This window comes from Kryptolebias marmoratus, linkage group LG4, assembly GCF_001649575.2.
Source record: "Kryptolebias marmoratus isolate JLee-2015 linkage group LG4, ASM164957v2, whole genome shotgun sequence".
Taxonomy (NCBI): Eukaryota; Metazoa; Chordata; class Actinopteri; order Cyprinodontiformes; family Rivulidae; genus Kryptolebias; species Kryptolebias marmoratus.
The window spans coordinates 15,879,100-15,904,840 of NC_051433.1; the positions used below are offsets into that span (position 1 = coordinate 15,879,100).

Consider the following 25,741-nt stretch of genomic DNA (forward strand, 5'->3'; position numbering starts at 1 on the left):
TCCTTTACAAATTCTTTATTTTAGCATAATAGTAAGAAGCCTCTCCTCTGATTTTCATACAGTTGAAACTAATTGGATCACAAGGGTACATATTAGTAAGCCCATTTTACAATAATCATTGTAACATCGTTTTTAGGAAGTTATTCTTTATGCACTCTTTTTCCTACACAAAATAATCAATATCAAGATCCTATCTTAACTGAGGACCATAACTCTGCATGCAAGACTAATAAAGAAAACAACTAATCTGTGATAGCTACTGTTATGCTGTTGTTCATCTAATACCATTATCAATATAATTTACTACAAATACCAGGGACTTTGTATAAGAAAGCAAAACATTTTCCTGTGGTACTACGTCCTCTAATGTCAAAATGACAGAACATACTGGGCTCCCAACAGTACTGATCCAAAACGGTTCTGTTCACCTTCTGGGTCAAGTTAAGCAGAAAAAAGGCTTTGTCTAAAACCTAAAATCTAGTACAGATTGAAGGAAAAAAAAAAAATCTTTTTTTTTGTCTTTTTCCATTCACTCCAGTGTAAAATTTTGTAATAATAATTAAAAAAGAAAAAAAAAAGGTCCATGAAATGATCATTAAAAAGCAATGAGAAAGACAAATCCTTTCATCTGTCTGGAAACAAATTAAACTCAGTTGTATAATACACAATCAAAACTTCTATTGCATTTTAACAATGAGAATGATAATACTACAAAAAAATAAAAATAAATGACAGGTATTAAGTGACAAGATCTACAAACTGTATTGCCCTTTTGCCTTTTTGTGCACACACCTCCACAGGTTGGGATTAGTGTTTCCGAAGCTAATTATTGCATTTCTTAAACTCGACCCCTTTTTGTTGCCAAGTCCGAACTGTAATCCAGTCCCCTAAAAACTGAATCTGTTCAAGTTTATCACTTTACAAAAATCTTCCTGTACAACTTTTGTTTTTTGTAAAATTTCACTTCAACTCAGTATTCTACTTCATCCCCCCTCCACCCCACATATAAAATGTGGATCTCCAAATTTAGTAACAGGCTTTAAAAGGAAAATTACAAAAACTTAGTATGATACATCTGCAGACGCCTGTAGATTAAGCTCCCAATTCAAGCACCGAACGCAAACTCGTTTGTAACAGAAAGGGTCAAAGTTCGAGAAATCCAACAAGAAGCGATGCAGCTCCAATAAACCTCTGCTGTGAAGGATTTCCATCAGTTCGTCACAGGGAAAAGAAACCCTTCATTAAAACTTCCTCCTCCAACTTAAGGTTAAACCCGTTGACGTGAAAGACGTCCACCTTTACACACCGACCACATCAACATCTGGATGAAAAGGCAATTGTTAGTGCGCAGCAGAGCAGCGGTGTCGACCCTGCTGCGGCCGAAACACGACCAACTTCTCACGAGGACTGACCCGAGGGCCAATGGGACGCCTTCGGGATTACACACCGTGTTACAATGTTAGCGGTAACAATGACCAAAAGTGTCCATTTCCACCACTTCTCAGAAGAAGCGGCCTCTTTTAGCGCCACTGAAGCCATCAACATTCAATAACCATGACGGCTTTGAAAGAAAAAAAACAATTGAGGGAAAAAGAAAACAGAATATGATGGTGAAAGGCTTGTAAATAAATCCGAGTCACAATAATAAAATAGCTGAAAATGGCAAAAAAAAAAAAAGGAGAAAAAAAAAACATACTAAGGCCACAAGATTTTGTATACTGTTATCTCACAATGTGACAATCTGTACAAACACAACAGTGGGACTACAAGTGGCCGACCTGCATCTGTTTACATCAGGAAGTGATTCATGGGTAACACTAGGAGTGACATTTTTCTGTGACAGCACTGGAGATCTCTGTATTCACACGCCGCAGCACGAACGCCATCGCTTTTGGAAGAAACGCAATCGGAGCTGCTATTGACACACACACACACGCACGCCTTCACGTCTGGCACGTAGTTCAATGCAGGAAGGCCACTCACCGTCCAGGAAGTTCCCGTTTTACACATATTTAGGATGTTTTTTTTGTTGTTGTTTTTATATATATCACACAGTTCCTCAGGTTCTCTCAAGTCTCAACTGCAACAGTGGCAACAAACTGTCTTTGAACCAAAGTCCATTTTAAAGTATATTTTTTGGCCCATTTTGTGCATAAAAAGACCCACTCAAGTCTCATAGTTTAATTATTTACACAAAGGAATCATTAAAACTGGACGTCGGCCCCTCCTGGTGATATAATCAAAAAAAAGCTGACGCATCAAATCGCATTTCTCCCAGACTTGAGTTAAAATGTCCCAGTGAGGAGAGGCGTCTTCGCAAACTCTTGTCCACAAGAGACACGTCTGAGGAGTTTCTGCACTTGATTGGAGGGAAGGTTCAGTTTTAATCATTTTAACCTGAGTGACAGTTTTTTAAAGCCAAAATGGACCATTTAAAAAAAACAAAACAAAAAAAGCTAAAGCAGCTCAAATACTTTTCTTCACCAATTGTTCACAAATACAGAAGGACAAACAATAGCCAGTTCATCCCCCCCAAAGTACCACCAACTGATTTTTGTTAACAGTAAAAACATTTTTTCTTTTTTCTTTTTGAAAAAGGGGGGAAAAAATGATTTAGTACAAAACAGGACCACTGTTCATCACAGAAATGTCTCATCTTAGAAAATAACAAGAAAGAAAGAGGGGGAACACAGTAAAAAGTTAACCAAAAAACACAAATGTCCCACTGTCGTCATTAATCCCAGGACTGGAGCTGTGAGATCAGTCTGTGCTAGAATGTGGCGCCACCCAGCACAGAGGTGGGAGGAGAAAACCCTGTGTGGCTCGTCCCGTCTCCGGTGGAGTTGTGGATGCGGAAAAGGCGGAATGTCAGACTGCCAGCCGCCCCGGGGGAGGGTGCAGGGGGCTCCAGGTCGGGGGCGGGGGCTCCTGGGGGTACGGGCGGGGCTCGCAGCACGGTTGGCTCTCTACTTTGGGGACGCTGCGACCCTGGCACAACCGCCGATGTCGCAGCAGCCGGTCTGTGCGGGAAAAATTCTTCAGGGGGGGACACAAATCGAACACATGAATCAGGTCTTTGGGAAAACAAACGACCACCGCCGAACGTGCTGAACATTTCACGTGAATTCTGTTTCGAACCGAGAAGAAGTGGCTGGAGATTGTTTGCGCTTACCTGCTGGCACCTTTCGCACTGATAAGGCTTCTCCCCACTGTGGACACGCTTGTGTCTCTCCAGGTGGTAGCGCTGAATAAACCTCATATCACACATGTCACATGCAAATGGCTTCTCTCCTAAAAGAGCACACAAATACACAGTCAATGCATCAATTTTAGAGTGTCGAAAACAACAAACGTGTGCAATTATAAACTTTTTTTTTTTCAAAATAAACTTTCCAACGCTTAGAAACAGTTGGAAAAAAAAGTCTAAATTTCAAACATCTTTCAAAAACCTGTTTCTCTAAAAGGTCTCGTCATCAACTCATTATGTGTAGATCAGAGTGGAATTTCTTATCGTTATGGCCCAGATCTACGCAACATAGTAGGCACCCGCAAAACTGGGGGCCGGTTTTCTAGGTTTTTAGACTGGTTCAACATCCCATCAAATGATTTTGACAATCCAAACTCGAGTTTGTCTTGATCCTTCAAGCACAGCTGCCTTTCTCAGAAACAAGGGTACGGTAGGAGGAACGCATACCCGTATGAGTGAGGCTGTGTCTCTCCAGGTGGTTACGCTGAATAAACCTCATGTCACACATGGAACAAGCATACGGCTTCACCCCTACACACACAGAGCAACATATTAGCCCTAACACCCACAGGTAAAAAAAAAAAGAAATACAAGTTTTAAGCTCAAGCTAGCCCTGAGGACTAAAACTCCTGAAAGCTACCTCGTCCCGCACAATGTAACTACGTTTGATTAGAAGTAACGTTATGATCAGACATGCAACTAAGAGCATAAGTTAAACTGTGGAGAGTCATTTTATAGCCCAACACAGGAATACAGTACTGTGCAATAGTCTTAGGCCACCTCTTATCTAATTTATGTGCCGAAACCCATTTCAAAGCTTAAAAATCGATCATTTAAACTCATCTAGACAGGTGTTCTTATAATTTTTTTTGTAGTGATCTGTAAGAGTAGTTTTCCAGGCCTCTTAAAATACATTGCAAAGATATTATTTGGATGTTGGCTGCCTTTTGGTTTGCTCCGAGCCAAGATGATCCCCGGCTGGTTCAGTAATGTTTGGGTCCGGTGTCTCTGTGGTTTTACTGCACTGGTTAATGTGTTTGAGATTATTGTAATGGTTGGGAATAAATAAATAAACAAACACGTACATAAAAGACTGTTGCCAAGCCAACATTGTCCAAACGTCCAGAAGGTTGAAGGCAGAAAGTTATTCTGATAGTGATCATGAATTTTGACAGGATCATCAACACTACGTCCTTCAAACCATGATAGATCCTCCGCCGTGTTTCACTGATAGCCTCTGGTGGTGAGTTTCTTCTCTACTCGACCTCAAACATGTAAATGGAAACCTGAACCAAACCCATCTTATTTTCAGTCTAGCCACTCTGTCTGATGTCATAACACAGCTTTTGTGTCTTCTTTTAATTTCTTTATCCATCTTAAACTGAAAATATTTCTAATAACGCCTTGGTAACCAATAAACAGGTCAACTGATGCACTGCTGAAGGCTCAAATGAGGCGTTTTAAAGTCAAGTCCTTCTTAAACAGGAGAATTATTATTATTATTTAATCAACTACTGTTGATCCATTTACCTGATATTTCAGCCCCAAACACATCTTTTTTTCCCATGCCAATATATGTTAAAAGTTTTAGCTAAAAGCACTTTGACAATGTAAAAACATCTTCGAGGTGCTTTTAGTGACATCATTTTGTCATTAAAACTATTTTGTATTTTCATTCAACTAAAAGAAACAAATAATATATAATTCACATGGCATACAGCTATTAAAGTGCCTGAAAACAACTAAAAATTGGTTCATTACTTCGGTTTGGAGGACTTTTATACATAAATGATTCGTAGGTCAATGATCTACGGTCTTACAAACAGAAAACGACCCTCTTAAAAAATAAATAAATAGTAGACTAGAAATAAAGAAGCAAATATAATTATTTACCTATGAAAAAAATTTGAAAAACTTTTGAAAAGTTAAATTAAAAATTCTAGTTTCTTTGGAGTAAACTAAGAAATCTTAGGGGCAGCATAAGACACTTGCACAGCACTGTGAATGTGCTAATAAAATGCAAAAGACAAATATTTTAAAAGCTCTGTATCTGTAATTGAACTATAAGCTTAATTTAGGATCTTAATTTAATGCAAGCAGGGGCCGTCATAAATGAGAAATAAAATAAAACAAGATATAGAAAAAGTCTGAAAGGAAAATAAGAAAGTGAGCAAAAGAGGAAAAAAAAGCAGAGTTATGATGGGTAAAAAAAATATTTTGAAGTTGTCTTTTCAGGCTGATTCAGAAGTGACTCATGTTATAATTCACTTCAATCTTCTGTTTAGGTCAAAATAATAATAATTTGTGATCTTTAGATAAACTAACTGACTTACAAGAAACATTTTTGCAGCTACTACTACCACCAACAAAAAAATTATAATTTTTAACTAAAAACAAATGACAGAAGATTAGAAACTGCAAAATGAACTGGGAATATTCTTCTCTTAATAATCTTGCACTACAAGTTTCACAAAGATCTAAAACTACTTATGGTGCAGCACGTTTCTGTCTAGTCTACAAACGAATATTTGCTCAAAAGAAATGTGTGATTATCATGCCAAGATACTACACACAGCACGAGGGTAACAAACATAGTATTTTTATTATTAAATTAAGTGTTACTTTGCACCTTTTATAAACTTACAGAAATGGTTTTAATAACCAAGAACAAATAAGCTGATCCATAAAATGTTACTTTTTTATCCTACATGTAGCACAATAAAGTAAAGTATACAACTGGACTGACAGTACTGTGAAAAAGCTTAAACTTTTTGTTTCATCTCACAAAGTAGTCCTGAATAATCCATCTGACTGAACTTCATCAAGTAACACAACGGAGAACCCAAACAGGTTCTGAACCATCTGAACCATTGGGACAGTCTAGCAGCCAACAATCTAAGATGTTCTGATTCAACATCATGAGATTGTCCTGGATCACAAAAAGAGACGACAACACTGTCCAAACAAAACAGAGTTTCTAAAATTTGCAATACAAAAAAAGAGGTACTTAAAAGCCTGGCTATGTTTACCTAAAAGGAGCATTGGTGCTTTTTACAAAGCTGTGGATGGAGTTTGTTGCCGATTCTGTCCTTTGCAACAGAATTTACCCGGTAAAAGTGGATTTTTTGGCACATTTTAGTGCCTAACACCTTTGCACAGTACTGTACATAATGTAAGCAGGTAGGCAGGAGCACTGAGGCGTACCCGTATGAGTGAGGCTGTGTCTTGCCAGGTGGTAACGCTGAACGAACCTCATGTCACAAATGGTACAAGCAAAAGGTTTCACACCTAAACGCAGAGCATTAACACATTAATTTTAGGCACTTTGATTTTGATTCACAATCCATCAATCAGAAATGTCCTTTCAATTTCTATTTACAATTGATGGGTTGTTAACCATCTTTTATTTGGTAAAACTGTCAAAAATGGCTTAAGAATAATGCATAATTTAAGTCTGAATAAAATTACAGCAACAATAAATTGTGTTTTTCTCAAATTATGACTCCACATCTAAACACATCTCATGAGCTGATGATACCACTTATTCAAGCCAAAACTTGCTTTGTTGTTACTTTTACACACAATGCACTGTAGCATGATAAGTGAAATATATGTCTTAGATTTACAGGGGGGAAAAAAGCCTCAGAGAAGTGAAGTTAAAGCTGCAATAATGTAAGAACAGGCTGATTTCAGTGACATGGGTAAGGTGGGCGGACGCATACCCATATGAGTGAGGCTGTGTCTCGCCAGGTGGTAGCGCTGAAAAAACCTCTTGTCACACATGGTGCAAGCATAAGGTTTCACACCTAAATGCAAAGTAGTATTAATATATCACTTTTTACCCATTTCCATTCTGTAACAAAGATATCTAAATTATTGGTTATTAACCACACATTGGCTAAGTCATGCAAAACAAAACAGTGTCAAATGTTACCGTTGTACTACTTGGCAGTAAAAAAAACCCCTACAAAACTAACCACTGAACCTACTTCACTCAGCAGAGATTACCTGTTTATATCGTTAAAGCAATAAGTCAGATCTTTTGAAGTGGGGTTTTGTGGAAAGGTTGTGAATTATTATCTTACACGTTGTAGGTGGCTCTGTAAAAGACCTTCGTTTTGAGAAACGGAGTTTAATTCTGACCAGATCGATAAGTTAGCAACAACAATGGACTGCTGGTGACATAAAACAACTCTTTCATAATGGTTCATGCAAAGACCATTTTAGAAACCTGTACACAAGTGGTGTCCAATCACAGTTCTGGAGGGCAACTATCCTGCAGGTTTTAGTTGTTTCTCTGCTCTTCAGCAGGTCTTCTAGTTCTGCAGAAGCCTGTTAATCACTCAGTCATTCAGATCAGATGTGTCAAAGTAGAGAAGCATCTAAAACAGGGGTCTCCAATCCTGGTCCTGGAGGGCCACTATCCTGCATGTGTTACTTGTTTCCCTGCTCCAACACACCTGATTCAGTGGTTAAATCACCTCTTCATGTTCTGCAGAAGCCTGTTAATCACCCATTGATTCAAATCAGGTGTGTTGGAGCAGAGAAACAAGTAAAACATGCAGGATAGTGGCTCTCCAGGACCAGGACTGGGCACCACTGCTTTACACCGAAGTCAATTTTTATTACACAATAATTCTGACAGAATTATTAAAGTCCTGCCAGAAGCTGAACTGGAAGTGCTGCAGCTAGCCACTGCTGCCATTTGTGCTGGCAAATCATCCGGGAATAAAATGATATAAATAACCACATAATGTGAAACTGACAACGTAAACGGCAGCAGCATTTCACCTTGGCCACGGTCCCGTTCAGACCAGCCGTTAGCTCGTTAGTCCAGTCAGAATGAAACTTTCATTCAAGGAGCTATCTACAACAGGTAAGATATCAATGGTTCATAACATTTCCACATAACTGCACTACAAAATACTTTAAGGGTAACAGTTTAGAAGCACTTTAATCATTTGTGTGGATGTGATAATTTCTTATTAATGATCAGAAGTTTTAAATGACTGCAACAGCATTTAAGAAGGAATGCACCGATGACTCAGCAGGTCATGGAATCAGCCGATTTTCAGCTTTACCAGCAGATACTCAAAAATATGTTGTTTTTTCCTGATCTATAAACGCAGCAGCTAATTTACACTAGCATCAGCATAAGGCTCAAACATAAGCATTTTAAATGTCTGCTCTATCTAGAGCTACTAAAAGTTATATGTCTGAGGGCAGATGTTTGCAAAGTGATAAAGGTTAAGGTTTTGCTTCATAGGAATGCTGCAACTTGAACATGAGACATTAAATCCAGCTTACCTTGTAGGACCAATAGTTTAATAACACAAAGGTCTAAGTTTTAATATTTTGGTACTTTACACTGTAAATTACCTTGAGTACAATTACAAAAAGTGATTCAACAATCTAACAGTGAATCTGAATTTCTTTCATTGTACATTATTATTAAATTTATTTTACATTTGGGGCTTTTAGAAGGGGGGAGGTGGGCTGATTACATGTTCAAAATAAAACATTTCCAAGAGGTTTCAATTGAGCAAGAATTTGGACAAATTATTTTATATGCTGTCAGTAGTTCTTAGAGAAATCTGAGGAGGCCAAAATAGAAATTGACAAATTAGAGCTTTACAAAATAATAAAATAAAATAAATACTGGAAACCAGAATCAACACGGAAAACTACAATTGGTGCATTTCCAGGAGAATTATTATACAGATAGTGGTTGTGGATGTTTCAGCACTGAGATTATAAATTTTTTTCTAAATTAAAAGCCATATCTTATGTTGGAGAAACCTATAGTGTGATTTCTAGTAATACTTTAAGTTGTGTTTGGTAACTTTTTACTTAAAATGCCATATTTTATAGGGCTTTAATGGTGTAGATTAACTCTCACTGTAAAATTTTCCCTGAACCTGGTGATGCTCCTGACACTAACAGTGACCACGTAAACGGTGATCTATAAATTGTGAGAGGGCAAGTGCACTGAGGCGTACCCGTATGAGTGAGGCTGTGTCTCGCCAGGTGGTAACGTTGAAAAAACCTCATGTCACACATGGTACAAGCAAAAGGTTTCACACCTAAACGCAGAGCATTAGGGTATTATAGTCAAACTTATGGAGTATTGTGTTCACAATCCATCAATAGGCAATAAACTAGCTACTAGCTAAGTGAAATTGATGGGTTGTTAACCACAAATAAAACTGATCAAATTTATTTTTAAGAACATCCAATTTTATTGTAGAATACATCAAGGTCTAAGAACCAATTTAAATCCACAATTTAACACATCACATGAGCTGATGATGTTTGAGTCCTGTAGTCTGTCGTTAAATTAGACTAGTATAAATGCTCCATTTTTGAAGATTATGTAGGACTGGCTAGTTCAAGATAATCCTTCTAGTCAGTTTGAGAAGTTATAAATAACTACCACAGATTGTTGAACTCCATACTGAACAAAATGAAAATACAGTTTGATCTTTGTGACATGGGTAAGGTGGGCGGACGCATACCCATATGAGTGAGGCTGTGTCTCGCCAGGTGGTAGCGCTGAAAAAACCTCTTGTCACACATGGTGCAAGCATAAGGTTTCACACCTAAATGCAAAGTAACAGTGTCATATTACTTTGCCTCACTTCTCAGTGTTTAATTTAGAAATAAAAATGTACACGATTGGTTATTAACCACACAAAATGACCAATTTATGCAAAAACACAAAGCTTCCTAAATATTCTCTTCATGGTGGCTTTATCAATTTCATAATGTTGAAGTTATTTAAAAAACATCAAAAGAGCAAATAAATTTTTATACTCTTTTCTGTCTGTTTTGATTATGACTAATATAAACAAAGACACCCGGTTCAGATTTTACACTTGACATGTTCCTTACGCCACCATCTCACTGGGCTGCGACTGTTCGAGACCTCTTAACGAACAACATTCACAAGAGAGTCTCCAAAATGTCTTAAAAGGTTTGCAGGCGGTTCTCCATTTCCTCGCATGAGTTGAAGCAGCTCTGAGTTTTGCCGCTTGAATTTTGAAGAAGTTCAAAACAATTTGTGTGACTTGTATTTTTCACCAAAATAGTTGCAGAGTTGTCACAGGCATCTCAAACCAATATTGACACAGTCTCAATTTATATTCCACAATTTTAGAAAGTTAGAACTGTATTTTGACGCCTGCAATTAGAGCTCTCCTCTGACAGAAAACATCCGAGGCTACAGACACAAATGTAAAGGTCTAACCTATCAATATAGCTACTAATTATTAAAAAAAGGTACAAATCTGCCCATCTTCATGTCAAAAGTGTAATCCAGTCATAAACATGGGGATGGTTGCCAAAGTGAGCACAAAGCAGGCCAAGTTGGGTACAAAATGGACAGAACTGGGCAAATAAATAATGTGCGCTGCCTAGAATACAGCTTTGCAAGCCGTGCACATAAAAATAAGCCTTGATTTTCAAAAAATAAATATTGATAAATATTGATCACTTTGTCTCAAACACTTAAAATTAAGCCAGACTGCAACTGAGGTTTTGCTTATTTTCCTCACAATTTTAAACCAGCAACTAGCCTCTAATAGTCGCAGCCCAGTGAGGTATTGGCTTTAAATATGAAGAAGCAGAGTTCTGATGCGAGGTACGAATAAAATGAGACCTAACGCTGAATGTCATGGGCACGGTGCACGGACCCATACCCGTATGAGTGAGGCTGTGTCTCGCCAGGTGGTAACGCTGAAAAAACTTCATGTCACACATGGTGCAAGCATAAGGTTTCACACCTAAACGCAGAGTATTAGGAGAATTATTTTTGTGTCTCTGCAACAACAGCAAAAATAAATAAATCTAAGTCTGTCTTCAAAAAAAAAAAAGCGCCAATCTGAGCTAAATTGTTATCTGTGGTTAATAACCAATGTCAAAGTCTTAACTTACAAGTGTACAATAAAATAAGTTGGTTTTGAATTACAAAATGGGGGGACTTATACAACACAAGAATTTTGTATGCAATCTAATGGAAATCACACCATCTGAAACTGTGTATGATTAAAGACATACAAGATTAGATTAAACCATATTGCAGCATCCTAATTTTGTGACTGGTTTAAGATTGGCAGAGGCATACCCATATGAGTGAGGCTGTGTCTCGCCAGGTGGTAGCGCTGAAAAAACCTCTTGTCACACATGGTGCAAGCGTACGGCTTCACCCCTATACACACAAAGTACCAACTTTAGCGTTAAAAGGAACAACTGCCAAAAATGATCGACGTTAAACTTTACTAATGGCTTTAGTAAAGTTTGGCTGCACTTATCAGCGCTTTGTTTGAACTGGAAATTCCAGCGTGCTTCCACAATCTGCCATTCCAATTAGAAATTACTTTTCCGTATCCCAGATCAAGACTGACTACTGATTGTCTTGTGCTGAAGTGGAAACGAAAATATTGAGAAATAAGAAAATTCTCCCACCTGGAAAGCAAAAGGTGTCTCGTTTCAAAACCAAAAGGGGGGAGGAAAAAAAAAACTACTGAATGACCATTCAAGCAATTGGGGTCTAATCTCTAGTGGGCCCATTCCAACTAGCACAACAACAGTTTTTCACATGATGCCAATAAATGCTTTTGTGTTCATGATTCCAACAAATCACAAAAAGATTTCAGAAACAGATTGGTCTTCATCATTTTTGTCACGCTGATAGCAGTAGCTAAGACAATTTTAGGCAGTTGGCAAACAACTGTTCAACACAAGCTTAGACATTGGTTTGCAGAGCAACCGCTGTGCTTCGACAAGAAAAAAAACAAATGGCAAAAAAAGCAAATATCCATACATAACACGTTTCCAAATATAAGTATGTATTCATTACTGAATGTTATTTCCTGACCATAACTTTGAATGTGAAATGACACAATGACTAAGTTGTGTGGGGAGTCAGGTCAGAATTTGCATGTAGGTTTTTTTGGTTTGTTTAATAAATTTTGTCTAAATATAAACTTATTTTGAGCTCCTTTTATTTCAAACAAGGCCCTGCATTGTGTTTCTCTTGTAGCCTTTTAAATCAGGTACTAATATTCACTCACACACGATTTTTACTACCACTATTCACAACAATAAAACCATTCAGACACTAAGATTTTCTTTTTCAAGTTCTTGGAAAATTTTTTTCCTTTTTGGACAGTGAGTGATTTTCAAAACTTTTTCACTACAATATGAACAATGTGGTTTGGCTTTTTTGATAACTGATTGTTAATATTTCTAACACCTGACTTTTATCACAAAAAAGGGAAAAAATTATATTAATCCAAACAAAAAAAGAATAGATTTCTGTTTGCATGTCTGTTCACAGTCGTCCAAAAAATATATTAAAATATTTGGTATGCTCTTCTTAATGTTTGTGCATTACTTATTAAATTTTTTTTTTTTTTTTTTTTTTTTTACACAAATATCTTGATAAAGAGGATTCATGTCTGTATAAATTTGAAATAGGAAAGTCAAATAATTTGTTTTTAAAAAGACAAACGACAATTACAACAGCTAACTATATTTTCCAGGTTGTCAATAATGCAATTCTTGTTGTAAACAATAGTTGACATTTGCTTTTAGTTGTCATGTCATTTCGTAGACAAAGTATGGGGGAAGTAACATTATACCAGTGGTTATAAAGACCCAAACAGATGCGTTTTGACTAAGTAGCAACTGTAAGCGTGGTGACAAACAGCTACACAAACTCGAGTTTGAAGCAGCCAGGTAACCATTAATGTGCATGCAGGACATGCATAATCTAAGCCAGGAAAGCAAGATGGTTGAAGTGGAACAGAAAGAGGACGTACCTGTATGAGTAAGGCTGTGTCTCTCCAGCTGGTAACGTTGAATAAATCTCATGTCACACATGGTACAAGCATATGGCTTCACACCTAAACACAAAACAGCAACATTAGAAGGGTTTCAACTCAGTTAAAAACTTAAAGAAAATAATGAAATTCTTTAAGACCGTTTATGGCATGCTTCATTTATAAAATTATGATAGAGACATTACACTAAAAAGAGGCCCAAAAAGCAGAAATGGTGGCAAATTAGATGACCAATACAAAGTATCGTTTGCTTTAATTTTTTATTGAAGCTTGTTCAAATTGCAGCTGGCAAAGATTTTTAACTTTTCAAACAAATTCTCAGGAAACGTCTGTTTAAGATACTTTTTAGTGTAATGTGCCTTTATATTGATAAACACAGTATAGTAGTCAACAAAACACATGCAAAAGGTACCATTACAGTGTGAAAACTCAAGGTAACTGAACTGAGAGTCACTTTTTCAGTGGACAGTTTTCCAACAAAGCCTACAAACTAATTAACATTTGTCGTGGAAAAAAAACTTCAACAACAAAGTAATACTTAGGATTTAGTAGGAGGATGGGCTTATGAATGAAAAAAAAAGTTTAAATTTGTTATGGAAAAAATATCACAGTGATAGGGAAACAATTAATTCAATCATACCAGTATGAGTGAGGGTGTGTCTTGCCAAATGGTAACGCTGGAAGAACCTCATGTCACACATGGAGCAAGCGTATGGCTTCACCCCTAAACGCATACAGTACCAAATTTTAGAAACAAAAAAAAAAAAGGTTTCTTATGAAATGTGTGCACAAAATGTATCATTTTACATACAGTGTTCATTACTTCATCACTACAAGGTCTCATTAATCTTAATGGTCATCTATTTTCTGTTTACTAACAGAATAAAAGGAGTCAAAACTAGAAATAGTAACCAAACACAATCACATACCAAGAAAAGAGCTCCAGGAGTATTTTAAATTAATTTTTCACAATCAAGAGTGTAACTGAGATATAGAAAACTATCATCTTTTAGCTTTTGCATGTAGAGATGAGTTACACAAACATGGGTAAATGTCAGAAGCCCTAATATAAATATAAAAATACAAAAAGGGATAAATAAAACTTCTACCCGTGTGAGTGAGTGTGTGTCTTGCCAGGTGGTATCTCTGGAAAAATCTCATGTCACACATAGAGCAAGCATATGGCTTCACCCCTGCACACACAGAGCAAAGTATTTTGTAAAAACCAAGACAATGAACTCAACAGGACACACTCACTTAGATGTATCCAATCGTGCCAAAAAAGGCATCCGAATATGGCAAAAGTAAAATAAAATTAACACATTAACTACCTCTTTCCAATCTGTCAACATTCATGTAAAGGAGATCTTGCTAGAAATGACTTTTTCTGAACTTATGACAACCAACAAAATGGGTCTCCAGTCAGGGATATTTTACTGGCAGTAAATTAATAATAAAGTGATTAGCTGTCAAAAAATACTGCGTTTATGGATTAAGGCAAAAACCAAGAGCTACTCCTCATATGCCTCATTTCTAAACAACTTGCTGCTTATAAATACTTTGTTTTACACACAGGAGACCAATAAATCTGGGTATTTGGGCACTCGTGTAGTAAAAGAGGGCAAACCCATACCCGTATGAGTGAGGCTGTGTCTTGTCAAGTGGTAGCGTTGGAAAAATCTCATATCACACATGGAGCAAGCGTATGGCTTCACCCCTACACACATAAAAGTATATAAATATGAACTAGAAACAGAAAAAAAAAGAATGTTTCAACAAATAAACATCAACTCTTCCCTTAGAGAAGCTCTTCTTTTGGTTCCACAAATACAGCCTGAGATATATAAACACATCTGTTCTGAGTGCTTTCATTTTCCCACTCTCTATGTGTACTGTGATTAGTAGTAGTATTTTACCAGGTTTAACAACTGGTAGTACTGAAGTATTGCTTGCGCAGAACAAAGTAGAGCATTCAACAGGGGAAAAGCTGAAGTTATTTACGCGCAGATGCCTCATTTTGTATGCACATATTTAAGATAAGGACTAAAGTTAAGTTTCAGATTTCACTATCCAAAACATACCTGGATACATCTATCTGCGGCTCAGAAATATGCACTTTTGAAGCAGCTACTCTTACTAATCATCCTAAACTTATTTACATTGTTTTGAGTTGAAAAGTTAAACCAGGGTAAGCGGACGCATACCAGTATGAGTGAGGGTGTGTCTTGCCAGATGGTAACGTTGAAAGAACCTCATGTCACACATGGAGCAAGCGTATGGCTTCACCCCTACATACACAAATTTTTAACATATTAGCCACGACGTTTGTTTAGTAGCAAAACGAATTGATGAGCACCAGGTCACCACGACCAGGTCACACAGGAGCCCAAATGATTTTTATTTTTTTTAGTTTCCAACTGTAGTTTAAGATAGAGAGCAATCATTTACAAACAGATTTTTGGAGTACATCACAAAACAAAAAACACCTAAAAAGAGGTTTAACTAAATAATACATACATCTCAGCAGCTGCACAGCCAGAAAATGTCTGGGACACTGGTTACCTGAAGCAGAAAGCTCGACAGACTTTCTAAAAAAAAAAACTTTAGTTTTTAATTTAAATACACAGATGTACTGAAATGGTTTATCATTTACAGCACGAACAAATTGCTTTGTTTCCTAATAAATATGGTTCTTGACAAGTTCTTGACTAAAAGTTTTACTTGGATCTCCACAACAAACTTAGAGCAGAAGTATCTGTGTATATCAGTGTGAACATCTGAGGTCTCTTCCTGTAATATAAAACTGGCAGAACCTTTTGTTTCCAGCCTGTGTGTTTTACTTGTGCGGTTGCTCAAATAGAATGGGGAAACTATTTCAAAAAATATGACGTTTAACCAAATCTGGGTACGGTAAAAGAACGCATACCCGTATGAGTGAGTCTGTGTCTCTCCAGGTGGTAACGCTGGAAAAACCTCATGTCACACATGGTACAAGCGTACGGCTTCACCCCTACACACACAGAGCATAAAATTATTAGCTATTCAGTCTGTTAAATAAAGGATAAAAAGATAAAAAAATGAATCACGAAATGTAGTGTCTAATGGAATAAACAAGACAGATGCAGTGCTGACAGATAAAAGTGCTCAATTAGGTAAGGACTACAATTATAGATATGTACAGATAAATATCAACTAGGTAATTTAGTAAATCTGTCCAGTATTCATTTAATTTTAAAGCATTTCTTGTTGTGAATACTGGAGCAGCAGTGATTAACTTGAAAGAACAATTACATAGGAAGTTGACTTACCCACAATGCTTACTTCTTAAATTTAAAAAAAAGCATGAAAGGGTGAAATAAAATTACTGAAACTATGCATTTTATAACAAAAGTCTTAAAGTTTATTTTTATAGTCTTTGTGTCTCTGGGGATTTTTCAAAACAAACTAAAAACTAACTAAATTCATTTTGAAAAAAAAAGAAGAAAAAAGGAAAGTATTGCTTGTTTTGTGTTGAATGTAGTTTTAAATTTGCACACTGGAGTCCACAGGTTTGAGTCCCTTTTCAAGTCCACTATCAAAAAATCTTTACTTTCCCGTGACAATTTAGGTACAAGACACATTTACATGGAATATTCTGGTAATTAAGAGCAAAAAGTAAAACTATGCTTTCTGTTGACAACAGAGAAAGGGTTATAAATAAAAATATAAAATCACTAGTGTCCTGTCTGCTATGCTTCACAAAGTATTTACATACCATAAAACAACTGTTAGAAAAAAATAAGATTATTAGCCTGAAAGACCAGAGCATAAGACGGGGTTATTTTTCCAGAAACAAACTAGTTTTATGCAAACTGCATGTCTAATACGCTTCTAACTTTGATATTTTAAAATATATTGTTAAAATGTGATTTTGTCTGTTTTTTAAAAACATTTTAACTGTGCCAAATTGTACTACACAACACCAATGTAAAATTCAAAAACAGTTAAAATTCACAAACAAGACAAAAAGAGTTTTTAACAGTGGACTGTGGACTCGTGGACAACACTGACTTAAATCCTTTTTTTTCCTGATGTTGGGGACAAATAAAAAACGGCACATTATACTTTGAAATGAAGAGACTTAGGGGATGGCTTTGTTGGAGGTTACTGTCCACAGACAAAAATGAATCTTCAGCATCTGTTCCTTGACTTATGTGAAAGACTACATGCGTAGTCAGATTTATGCAATATGGGTACGGTTGAAGGACGCATACCCGTGTGAATGAGGCTGTGTCTCTCCAGGTGGTAACGCTGAATAAACCTCATGTCACATACGGCACAAGCATACGGCTTCTCCCCTAAACCGAAGAGCACCAGTTTTAGTTCAAGTCCCCCACAGATACCAGTCAGCTGTGAGGCAAAGCTACAACCAAACAAGGCTTTAAGCAGGCCATTGCAAAAAGCACACAGCTGTCGCACACTCCTAGACTCAGTCCAACTCAGAAGTGGTCAGGACGTTTTCACATTCATTCAAAAAATATTTTGTAAACAAAAGCTGCTCTGGCTTCAATGTGAACTTGAGCTGTTCCAAGCATCTGCCATACCTGTATGGATGAGGATGTGTCTCTTTAGGTGGTATCCGCTTCTAAACGCTCCGTAACAGTGATCGCAAATAAAGTTTTTCTGCACTTTGGACGAAGGCCCATTCTCATCTCCACCAACCCCCTATGAAGAACGGGAAACACAAACATTTTAATCTCAGTCCTTAATAGTATTCATTGTGTAGCAAATGTATGCATATATAGTATATTGTAACAAAATAAAATGTCCCCATTTGTTAAGAAAAATGCGCAATAACTAATCAGAAATTGGGAAAAACTGCTGGGAAATGATCGCTACTAGACATTTTATGTTACCTAAATACTAAATTATGTTTAGTGCAAATAACAATAAACTTTGTTTTATTTAACGGTGAATTGAGAAATGCACCACAATCCCTTCCAGGGGCCTAATGCCCTCATGTTACTGCTCCCTCTGTTATTCTCACAACAGCAGTTATTGTGCTCCATTTCGCTTCGCTCCCCTCCCCCCCTTTCCTCTCCAGAGAACCTCCACCCCCTCCACATCTTTTCACTGCTCCTCCCCCCACCCCCACACAAACAAAATGAGCACCCACGAACGAGCCGAGATAAAGTGAAATGCCGTTGAAATGGCATGCATGAAGAGGCATTTATTAAACAGGATAAATCAAACGGGGGGAAAAAGAATAAAATAAAAAAAAACGACTAATCCCAATTTAGTAATTCCTGCTACCGACCTTCCCTCCCCTTCCGTCTTGTTCTCTCACTTTACAGGGCGTCACTGATTTCCTGTTCTTTTTTTTCTGCTGCATGTCTTCGTTGGCCCTCATCTCTTTCTCGTCCAGCAAGCGGGGCGCTTGGAATTCACCTTCCTTCCTGATGAGCTGCAGAGCAGGAGAAAGTTAATTATTTCGTATTTTCTGAACCGTCATCTTCAACACCGTAAACAAACTATCTGACCAGGTCTGAAGTGACCACTTATTAAAGGAGTTGATGTCACTTATTGTTTCAAAGGAAACTGCATTTTTTTTCCTATCACACACTTTTAAATCCCTTGTCTGAGTCATAATTTGAATATGTGAGGGAAAAAAAAAAGAGTAGTTTGCGGAGAGAACTATAACATAAAGATAATAAAGAGCTCAATTAATAAGGCAAAGCTCAATTAGGACACTGTGGTTGTTTTAGAGGAAGATAAATCTTAACTCCATTTGCAATAAAGCTCTTCAATATTCCACATTCAATTTTTATAACAGTAAAGGGTTTGCAGCCTCCAGACTAATAAAAGCACAGAATTTAAAAGCCACATTTCCCATGCGGGTGCTAACCAGTGGTGGACAGCTCATTCCAGACGGGAGGATCATATGGCTCTGGGGAGCACGGTCAGGTCCCTCTCTCTGTGGCGGTGTGTGGCCAAGTGGAGCCATCATTTTTTTAGGCGGAGCAGCCATTGTACTGGCCTGCATCAGGGCCATGCTGGAGAGAACAGCTTCGCAGCCGAGCAGCCCCGCCTGCAAGGGGGGGAAAAAAGGAAGAAGAAGAGCAACACTTTACAAACTATAAATATACAAAAATATCTGCAATTTGCTATTATCTAAGACATCAGTATCAGTGGCATGGCATTGACAAAGGCAGTCATCAACGACATCATCCTGAGTGACACAAGACTGCATGTAAAGTTATTTGTAACCACTTTGGTGTTGTCAAAACAAACCCATTTCATATGGTCGCGGACTGAGCTGCTGGGCAGATGTGACATTGCTGTGGGATATGTGAGCGCAGGGACAGGGGTGGGGACAAGGTCATCCAGAGATCCGTCAGTCAGGATGGTCGTCGGGCTGGTGGGAAGCCACACCCACCTCACTCATCTAGTATTAAAACTGAGGAAGAGGAGGATGTGGATGAAACAGACAAACATGGAATGACAACTGTTTCATTAGCTGACTTTATGGTCACACGATACAAAACAAGAAAATGCGTGCACAAGCCTTAGAAATGAGTAAAATAGTATATTTTCATGAAGACATCTTTCTGCAACATATACCTAAAAACTTTGTTTATTTAACCTCAGTTCTCCTACTCTTTTGGAAATCAGTAAGTCAAAAAGGACATTTTTATCTTAATTAATTTGAAACTTCTCTGTTTTTAAGAAGTTGTCAAACCAAACACATGAACATTAGGTCAGATTTTTACAGTTTTACTTTGTCAAATCCCATCGGTCACTAACTTTAACGGAGGTACAACCATTAGTTAGTCAATCCGAATGTTATGGATATTCACAAACCAAACAACTTTTGCGGAAATATAAAATGTCTATTTATACTATTTATTGACTTAAACGTGTGGTACCATTAATGGTTTGTGATTAAAAAGAAAAGCAATAAGTATTTTGGGTTCTACAATAAGTTTTTTTTCTTCTTTTTATACTCATACAAAAAGTAGTTTAGGGTTTAATAGGCATTAGTTAAAAACCTTATGTTAAACATTATATTATTAATACTGAAGCATTACCGTTGTAGAGATAGTTTAATCTCACTTCTATGTAGTTTCATACTTAATTAATCTGAAGTGTTTATTATAGGTAAATAATGTTAAGTTAAAAAAGGAATAGAAATTTGCTTTTACACTTCTCTTTTGTTGTGCAAGATACAGAACTATTTTTGAACATTTACTAGACATTTAAAAAACCTTTTACAACTCAGATGGGCCTCAGATTACAACGTGCCTTTTGTTATTTATCTTATTGACCTTAAACATAAAAATAAGAACACCAACAATCTTAGAAAATGTGCTGCACCAGAAAAATGTTGCTCTAAAATGTGTTGTGTGAAGTTTTCATATTAAAATTAACTTGCATATAAGTGTAATGAAGCAGAAAGTACAAAACGTACAAAAAACACAAGAAATAAGTAGAACATAATAAAAATAGTCCGGTGCAAGTACTTTTATAGCCACATAAATGATTTAATAAAATTTTATAAACCAAGCCTCAGCCCACACAGCTATTCACAAACGCATTTATATAAGACTTATTGCAATATACTGCACGAACATGACGAATTTGTTGAGCAAATCCTACAGAATTACAAGGTTTTAGGTCGTGTGTATCTGTTCTTTTTTTATATATTTTCAAATTAAGAGTTTCCAGGGAGTCACGAACATAGCGGTGGTCAACTTGATGAACGCTAACATGCTAATTAGCAGGAGAGGGGGGGCGAGAAAAAAAGCATGCTTAGCTTTTATTTTGAGCCGTTTTTGATGAACACAAGGGAAATCCATTAATTCTAGCACACTGTTGCTTTTAAAGTAGATGTAATTTTCCAGCAGGGTCTGAAGTGGCCTTCGCCCTGCCTCCAAACCTAGCCTTAGTTCTGCTGCTGTTTAGCGGGCTAACAGCAGCTAGCTAAGCTAGCAGCTAGCTGGCGCCCTCGCCCACTGTAATATTCAGGCCAAAATTCGAAAAAATACCAATCCCTGCCGGTCACTAGTCGGATATAGCTGCGTACACGGAGGCCATAGCTCACAAACTGGATCATCTCATGCTTTCTCCACTAAATCGCTTGAAGACGCAAGCTCAACTGGTTCCAGACGAAGCTGGGCAATAAAGACATTCGTGATGGCCGTCGCTACGAGTGCCTCCCCCTCCCAAATGTTAAGCTAACATTTGTTAGCCACCTTGCACTGGCTAACGCCGACGCTGGAACAATGTGTAAATCCTTTCATTGCCTTCTCCGAGCATGGATTATACAAATTAGGAAAGCGAAGCACTCACTGCACAGTTACGGCCAACAAAGCGTTTAGGAGCAGAGGAGATCTCCCTACCTACCAGCCTCCTTCGCCGACGTTTTCTGTACCCGTCTAGTTTACAAACACAGGAAACGCCACAGGATGTAGCCCACTCCCCCACACGGCAGCAAGCAGCAAACCCTCCTCAGGCGAAGAGAAAACGCTCATCTTCCTGCGGCTCCCCGCGAACAGGGAGCATTAATTAAAGCTGCGGCGGCGAAGGAGAACTGTTAGTCCGTCATTATTAGCGACGCGGAGACAGGACGGCGGCTCGGGTTATAACATTTGGCCGGGGTCTCCTGGCCTCTCGGTCGGGATTCAGAGCACGTCTGAGGAGGCGCAGAAGAAAAAGGGAGTGAGCTCTTAAAATGACAGAAAACAGGGACGTGTGGATAAACACTGGGGGTGGGGGAGGGGAGGGTGGCTTTGTATGTCGCTCTTTGACCAAATTAAACAATAAACTCAAATTATAATTTTCTGTTGGAAGGTTATTATTTCCTACTAGTGTTATTTGTCTAAATATACGCCCGAAGATTTGTATTCTCAGCTGAGTTTATTCACTTTGTTTTTTTTATTTGCTTGCTGTTGCTATTCTTATGTTTCTTGTGTGTGACTTGGTTTAGTTTGTATACTATCTGTAAAAATAAAAATAAATAAATTAAAAAATCATCAAAAGCACAAGGAAGATTTGATTACAACCCCAACTCCAAAAAAGGTTGGGCTGTTGTGTAAAATGTATATAAGAAACATAGTAATGATTTAAGAAACTCACAACCCCATATTTTATTTACAACGGAACAGAGTAAACATATCAAATGTTTAATCTGAGAAATTGCTCCATTTTAAAGATATAAATTAGGTAATTTTGACTTGATGTCAGCAACACATCTCAAATAAGATGGGGCATTAAAAGGCTGTAAAAATAGATTGCAACTGGAGGATAATGTTGCAAATAACTAAAGTAATTGGCAACAGTTCAGTGTGAGGACTGATCATGAAAACAGGATTTTAGAAAGGATGAATCTCTCAAAAGTAAGGATGTAATCAAATAAAAAAGTTTGAAATTCTCTTTTAAAACTAAAACTTCTTTGTACTAAACTGGAGAGTCAGCCTATTGAAAGCACACACTTTAAACATATGCCTCTCTGATGGTATAGGGGTGCATTAGTGCTGGAAAGGCACCATCAATGCAGAAAAGTAATTACAGGTTTTAGAACCATCCAGACCAGGGGTGACCCTGGTCTTCGAGGTCCACCATCCTGCATGTTTTACTTGTTTCTCTGCTCCAGCACACCTGATTTGCATTAATGGGTGATTAATATCTTCTGCAGCACATAAAAAGGTAATTTAACCATTGAATCCGGTGTGTTGGAGCAAGGAAACAACTAAAACATGCAGGATAGTGGCCCTAGAGGACCAGACACCCCTGGTCCAGACAATGTCCTTTTCATAGCCCTCACATATTTCAGCAAAACAATGCAAAACCTCACGCTGCATAGTAAGAGAGTCCGGGTGCTAAGATGGTCCGCCTGTAGTCCAGACCTCTCACCAGTTGAAAACATTTGGATCATCTTGAAACTAAAAAAAAAGAAATTGGCAAAGAAGATCCAGGCCTGTTGAACAGCTGGAATTCTCCGTCAGACCAGAATGGGACAACATCCCCTCCAGAACCTCCAGCAGCTGCTCTTAGTTCTGAGATGTTTACAGACTGATGGTAAAAGAAGAGAGGAAGCTTCACAGAGGTAAACATGGACCTGACCCAACGGTTTTTCAGATGTGTTGCTGCCATCAAAATCAAAATATACTCTTTTGGTGCAATTTCTTAGTTTACACGTTTGATTACTCTGTTCCGTTGTGAATAAATTATGAGTTTATGAAATTTGTAAACCATTGCATTCTGTTTTAATTTACATTTTACACAACATTCTAATTTATTAGAAACTGGGATATCCTGTATTTGTTTTGACTCATTAATAGTTCATTTCAGGCTTCAGTATTTGGAAAAATGACCATTAACAATGGAATTACAAAATATTCACAAATATATATTATATATTTTCAGAAATTGATAGAATGTAACTTTAACACAAACAAGTGAATTGAAACCTATGACTAGTAACAAAGGGATTTTGGGGAGCTCTAATGCCATTTTCTAGGAATCTTATTTCAAATATTCATAGTTTTATTTCTGGAAAAAAGTACATTTTAATATCTGGGACAGAAATCCCAATGCATATTAGAAAAGTAACAATTAAGAAGAACAACATTTAAGATATCTGAAATGCTGATTGTAGATAGGAAGAAGAAAGTCCTTCTTGATATGTGAAATGTTCTTTTTTGACCATCTAGCCATCCATTTATTTTCTTTACCTGCTTTTTCCTTTCAGGGTTGTGAAGAGCTGGTGCTGATCTCCAGCGGTCACTGTGCAAGAGGCGGGGGACACCCTGGACAGGTCATAAGTCCATTACAGGGTCCTTTTTTGACCATAGGAAGAATAAAATTGTGGATATATGCAATACATGTCCAATCAAACAATTATTAGTTAAAAACAAAAACTTCAAATGTCTTAAACGTCATCTATTTTCTTCTGCTTATCAGAGGTGGGGTTGCAAAGTAACAGATCCAGGAGGGAAACCCTGACATCCAGCTCCTCCCAAGGGATCCCAAGACGTCCTCAGGCCAAAAGCAATTTGTGTTTTCCTTCCAGCAAGTCCTGGGTCTGCCCTGACGTCTCCACCCAGTGGAACGTGCCTGGAAAATCTCCAATTTGAGGCGTCTAGGAGACATCTTAATTACATGTTTGAACTACCTCAACTGACTCATTTTGATGTGTAGGAGCAGTGGCTTTACTCTGAGCTCTCCCTGGATAAAAAAAGCTCCTCACCCAATATTTAAAGCTGAACTGAAGTCAAATCTAAAAAAACCTGACATTTCATGAATGTTATTTAGTCAAACACATCCACACAACATTCCAGGGACCCGTTTTTCTGATGTAAAACTTAAACAACTTGTTTTTAGCATTTTAGTCGATAATTTCTGAAGTGGGTGATTTGTGGGGCGGAGTTGCCGTCCTGGGTTCCTGACGTGTGCTGTGCCCCAGTCGGCCAAGAATGCAGCTACTGTCCAGTTGTTTACTTGTGGAAATGGAAGAAGAAGCCAGAAGTCCATCACTGGAGAGCATCTGGAGCTTGACTGGGCCCATACTGCCTGAAAAAGCTACAGGAAGCCACCCTACGTGGGCCCACCACCTGCAGTTTGGGTGTGGTGTGAACTGGGTGGCAGATGAAAGCAGAAGCCTGGGTGTGCTGATTCCTGGTGTCATAAACTGTCTCTGTCTTAAATTTCCAATAAAGTCTTGATTGTGAAAACCTCAAAGTATTTCACTCGTATAAACAACATTTTAATTTAATTTAAATTCCGACCAAGGGTGACATTTCAACCTCAAAGAATGCTATCATTGATATCTACAACATCACTAATTAGAGACAGGAGTGTGGTTTGCTCACATGTTACAATGGCCTGCTGTAGCCTTGGGGCAGGAAACAGTGACACTGCATTGCTCAAAGACCCAAGGAGTCGAGGGAAGTGGAAACTTTCCATGATTGCTAAGATCGTCTTGTCTTATTTAGAAGGCAAATGCATGCAAACGTCCGGCAAACTTGATTTTTTTTTTTTACGCTTTCCGATGATGTTCTGCAATTAAGAGGCCTCTGTATGCACCACTTTTATAGACAGTCGGCAAAAGTCAGGTGATGTTCTTGCCCGCCTCTGTGTGTGTTTTAAAGTCTGTTACCCAAAGAATCTCGAAAAACCAGTGCATGGATTTTAATGAATTTCTCAGAAAGCGATTACAACTGATGGAGTCATCCAGATTCAGGATAGCTGTCTAATCAGCCTTAGCGAACTCCAAAATTGCTGTAACACAGTGAATTTCGCAGATACTGTGTTAAAATTTGATGTGGTAGTATCTGAGAGTAATTTCCAACAATATCACTTGAGATTGTACATAATCTTACTTTACAGATGTAACCAAAAAAGACTAAAACTTAATTTCTCAACTTAAGATGATCTTAGTTTAAAAGTAAGAAAGGTGGCTGGCGATATGTATTCCTTCAATGAAAGCTAAACCTTTAATTTCTTAAAGGAAGCATATTGGTTCCATTGAATATGTATGTAATCATAGTTTTTTTCTTGTTTTCTTCATTCCATTTTTGTTTTTTCTCCAAACGAATCAAAACGAAAGCCTGAGTCTGATACTCGCTGTTCTCTGGAAACTCAGTAAACACAAAAGCGCGCACAAAGGGGAAAA

The 25,741-nt window shown here is 37.7% G+C and overlaps 1 protein-coding gene across 35 annotated transcripts; it reads right to left on the reverse strand.

The window, feature by feature from the left end:
- Window positions 1-21,799, reverse strand: znf740a (zinc finger protein 740a). Of its 35 annotated transcripts, none has more exons than XM_037975374.1 (21): window positions 21,472-21,798; window positions 19,360-19,525; window positions 18,974-19,156; window positions 18,386-18,532; window positions 17,673-17,793; window positions 17,343-17,426; window positions 16,016-16,099; window positions 15,294-15,377; window positions 14,723-14,806; window positions 14,199-14,282; window positions 13,730-13,813; window positions 13,069-13,152; window positions 11,370-11,453; window positions 10,945-11,028; window positions 9,763-9,846; window positions 9,247-9,330; window positions 6,970-7,053; window positions 6,452-6,535; window positions 3,695-3,778; window positions 3,173-3,291; window positions 1-3,036 (listed from the first exon to the last, which is right to left on the reverse strand). In XM_037975374.1, exons 2-21 carry the CDS (start codon window positions 19,402-19,404, stop codon window positions 2,869-2,871), a joined length of 1,959 nt encoding a protein of 652 aa, XP_037831302.1. In that variant the 5' UTR covers window positions 19,405-19,525; window positions 21,472-21,798; the 3' UTR covers window positions 1-2,868. The 35 variants fall into 35 exon arrangements, with proteins under 35 accessions (XP_037831302.1, XP_037831305.1, XP_037831301.1 ...); XM_037975377.1 differs by having other exon boundaries at window positions 18,416-18,532; window positions 21,468-21,798; XM_037975373.1 differs by having other exon boundaries at window positions 21,468-21,798.
- Between the last annotated feature and the right edge of the window lie 3,942 nt (window positions 21,800-25,741).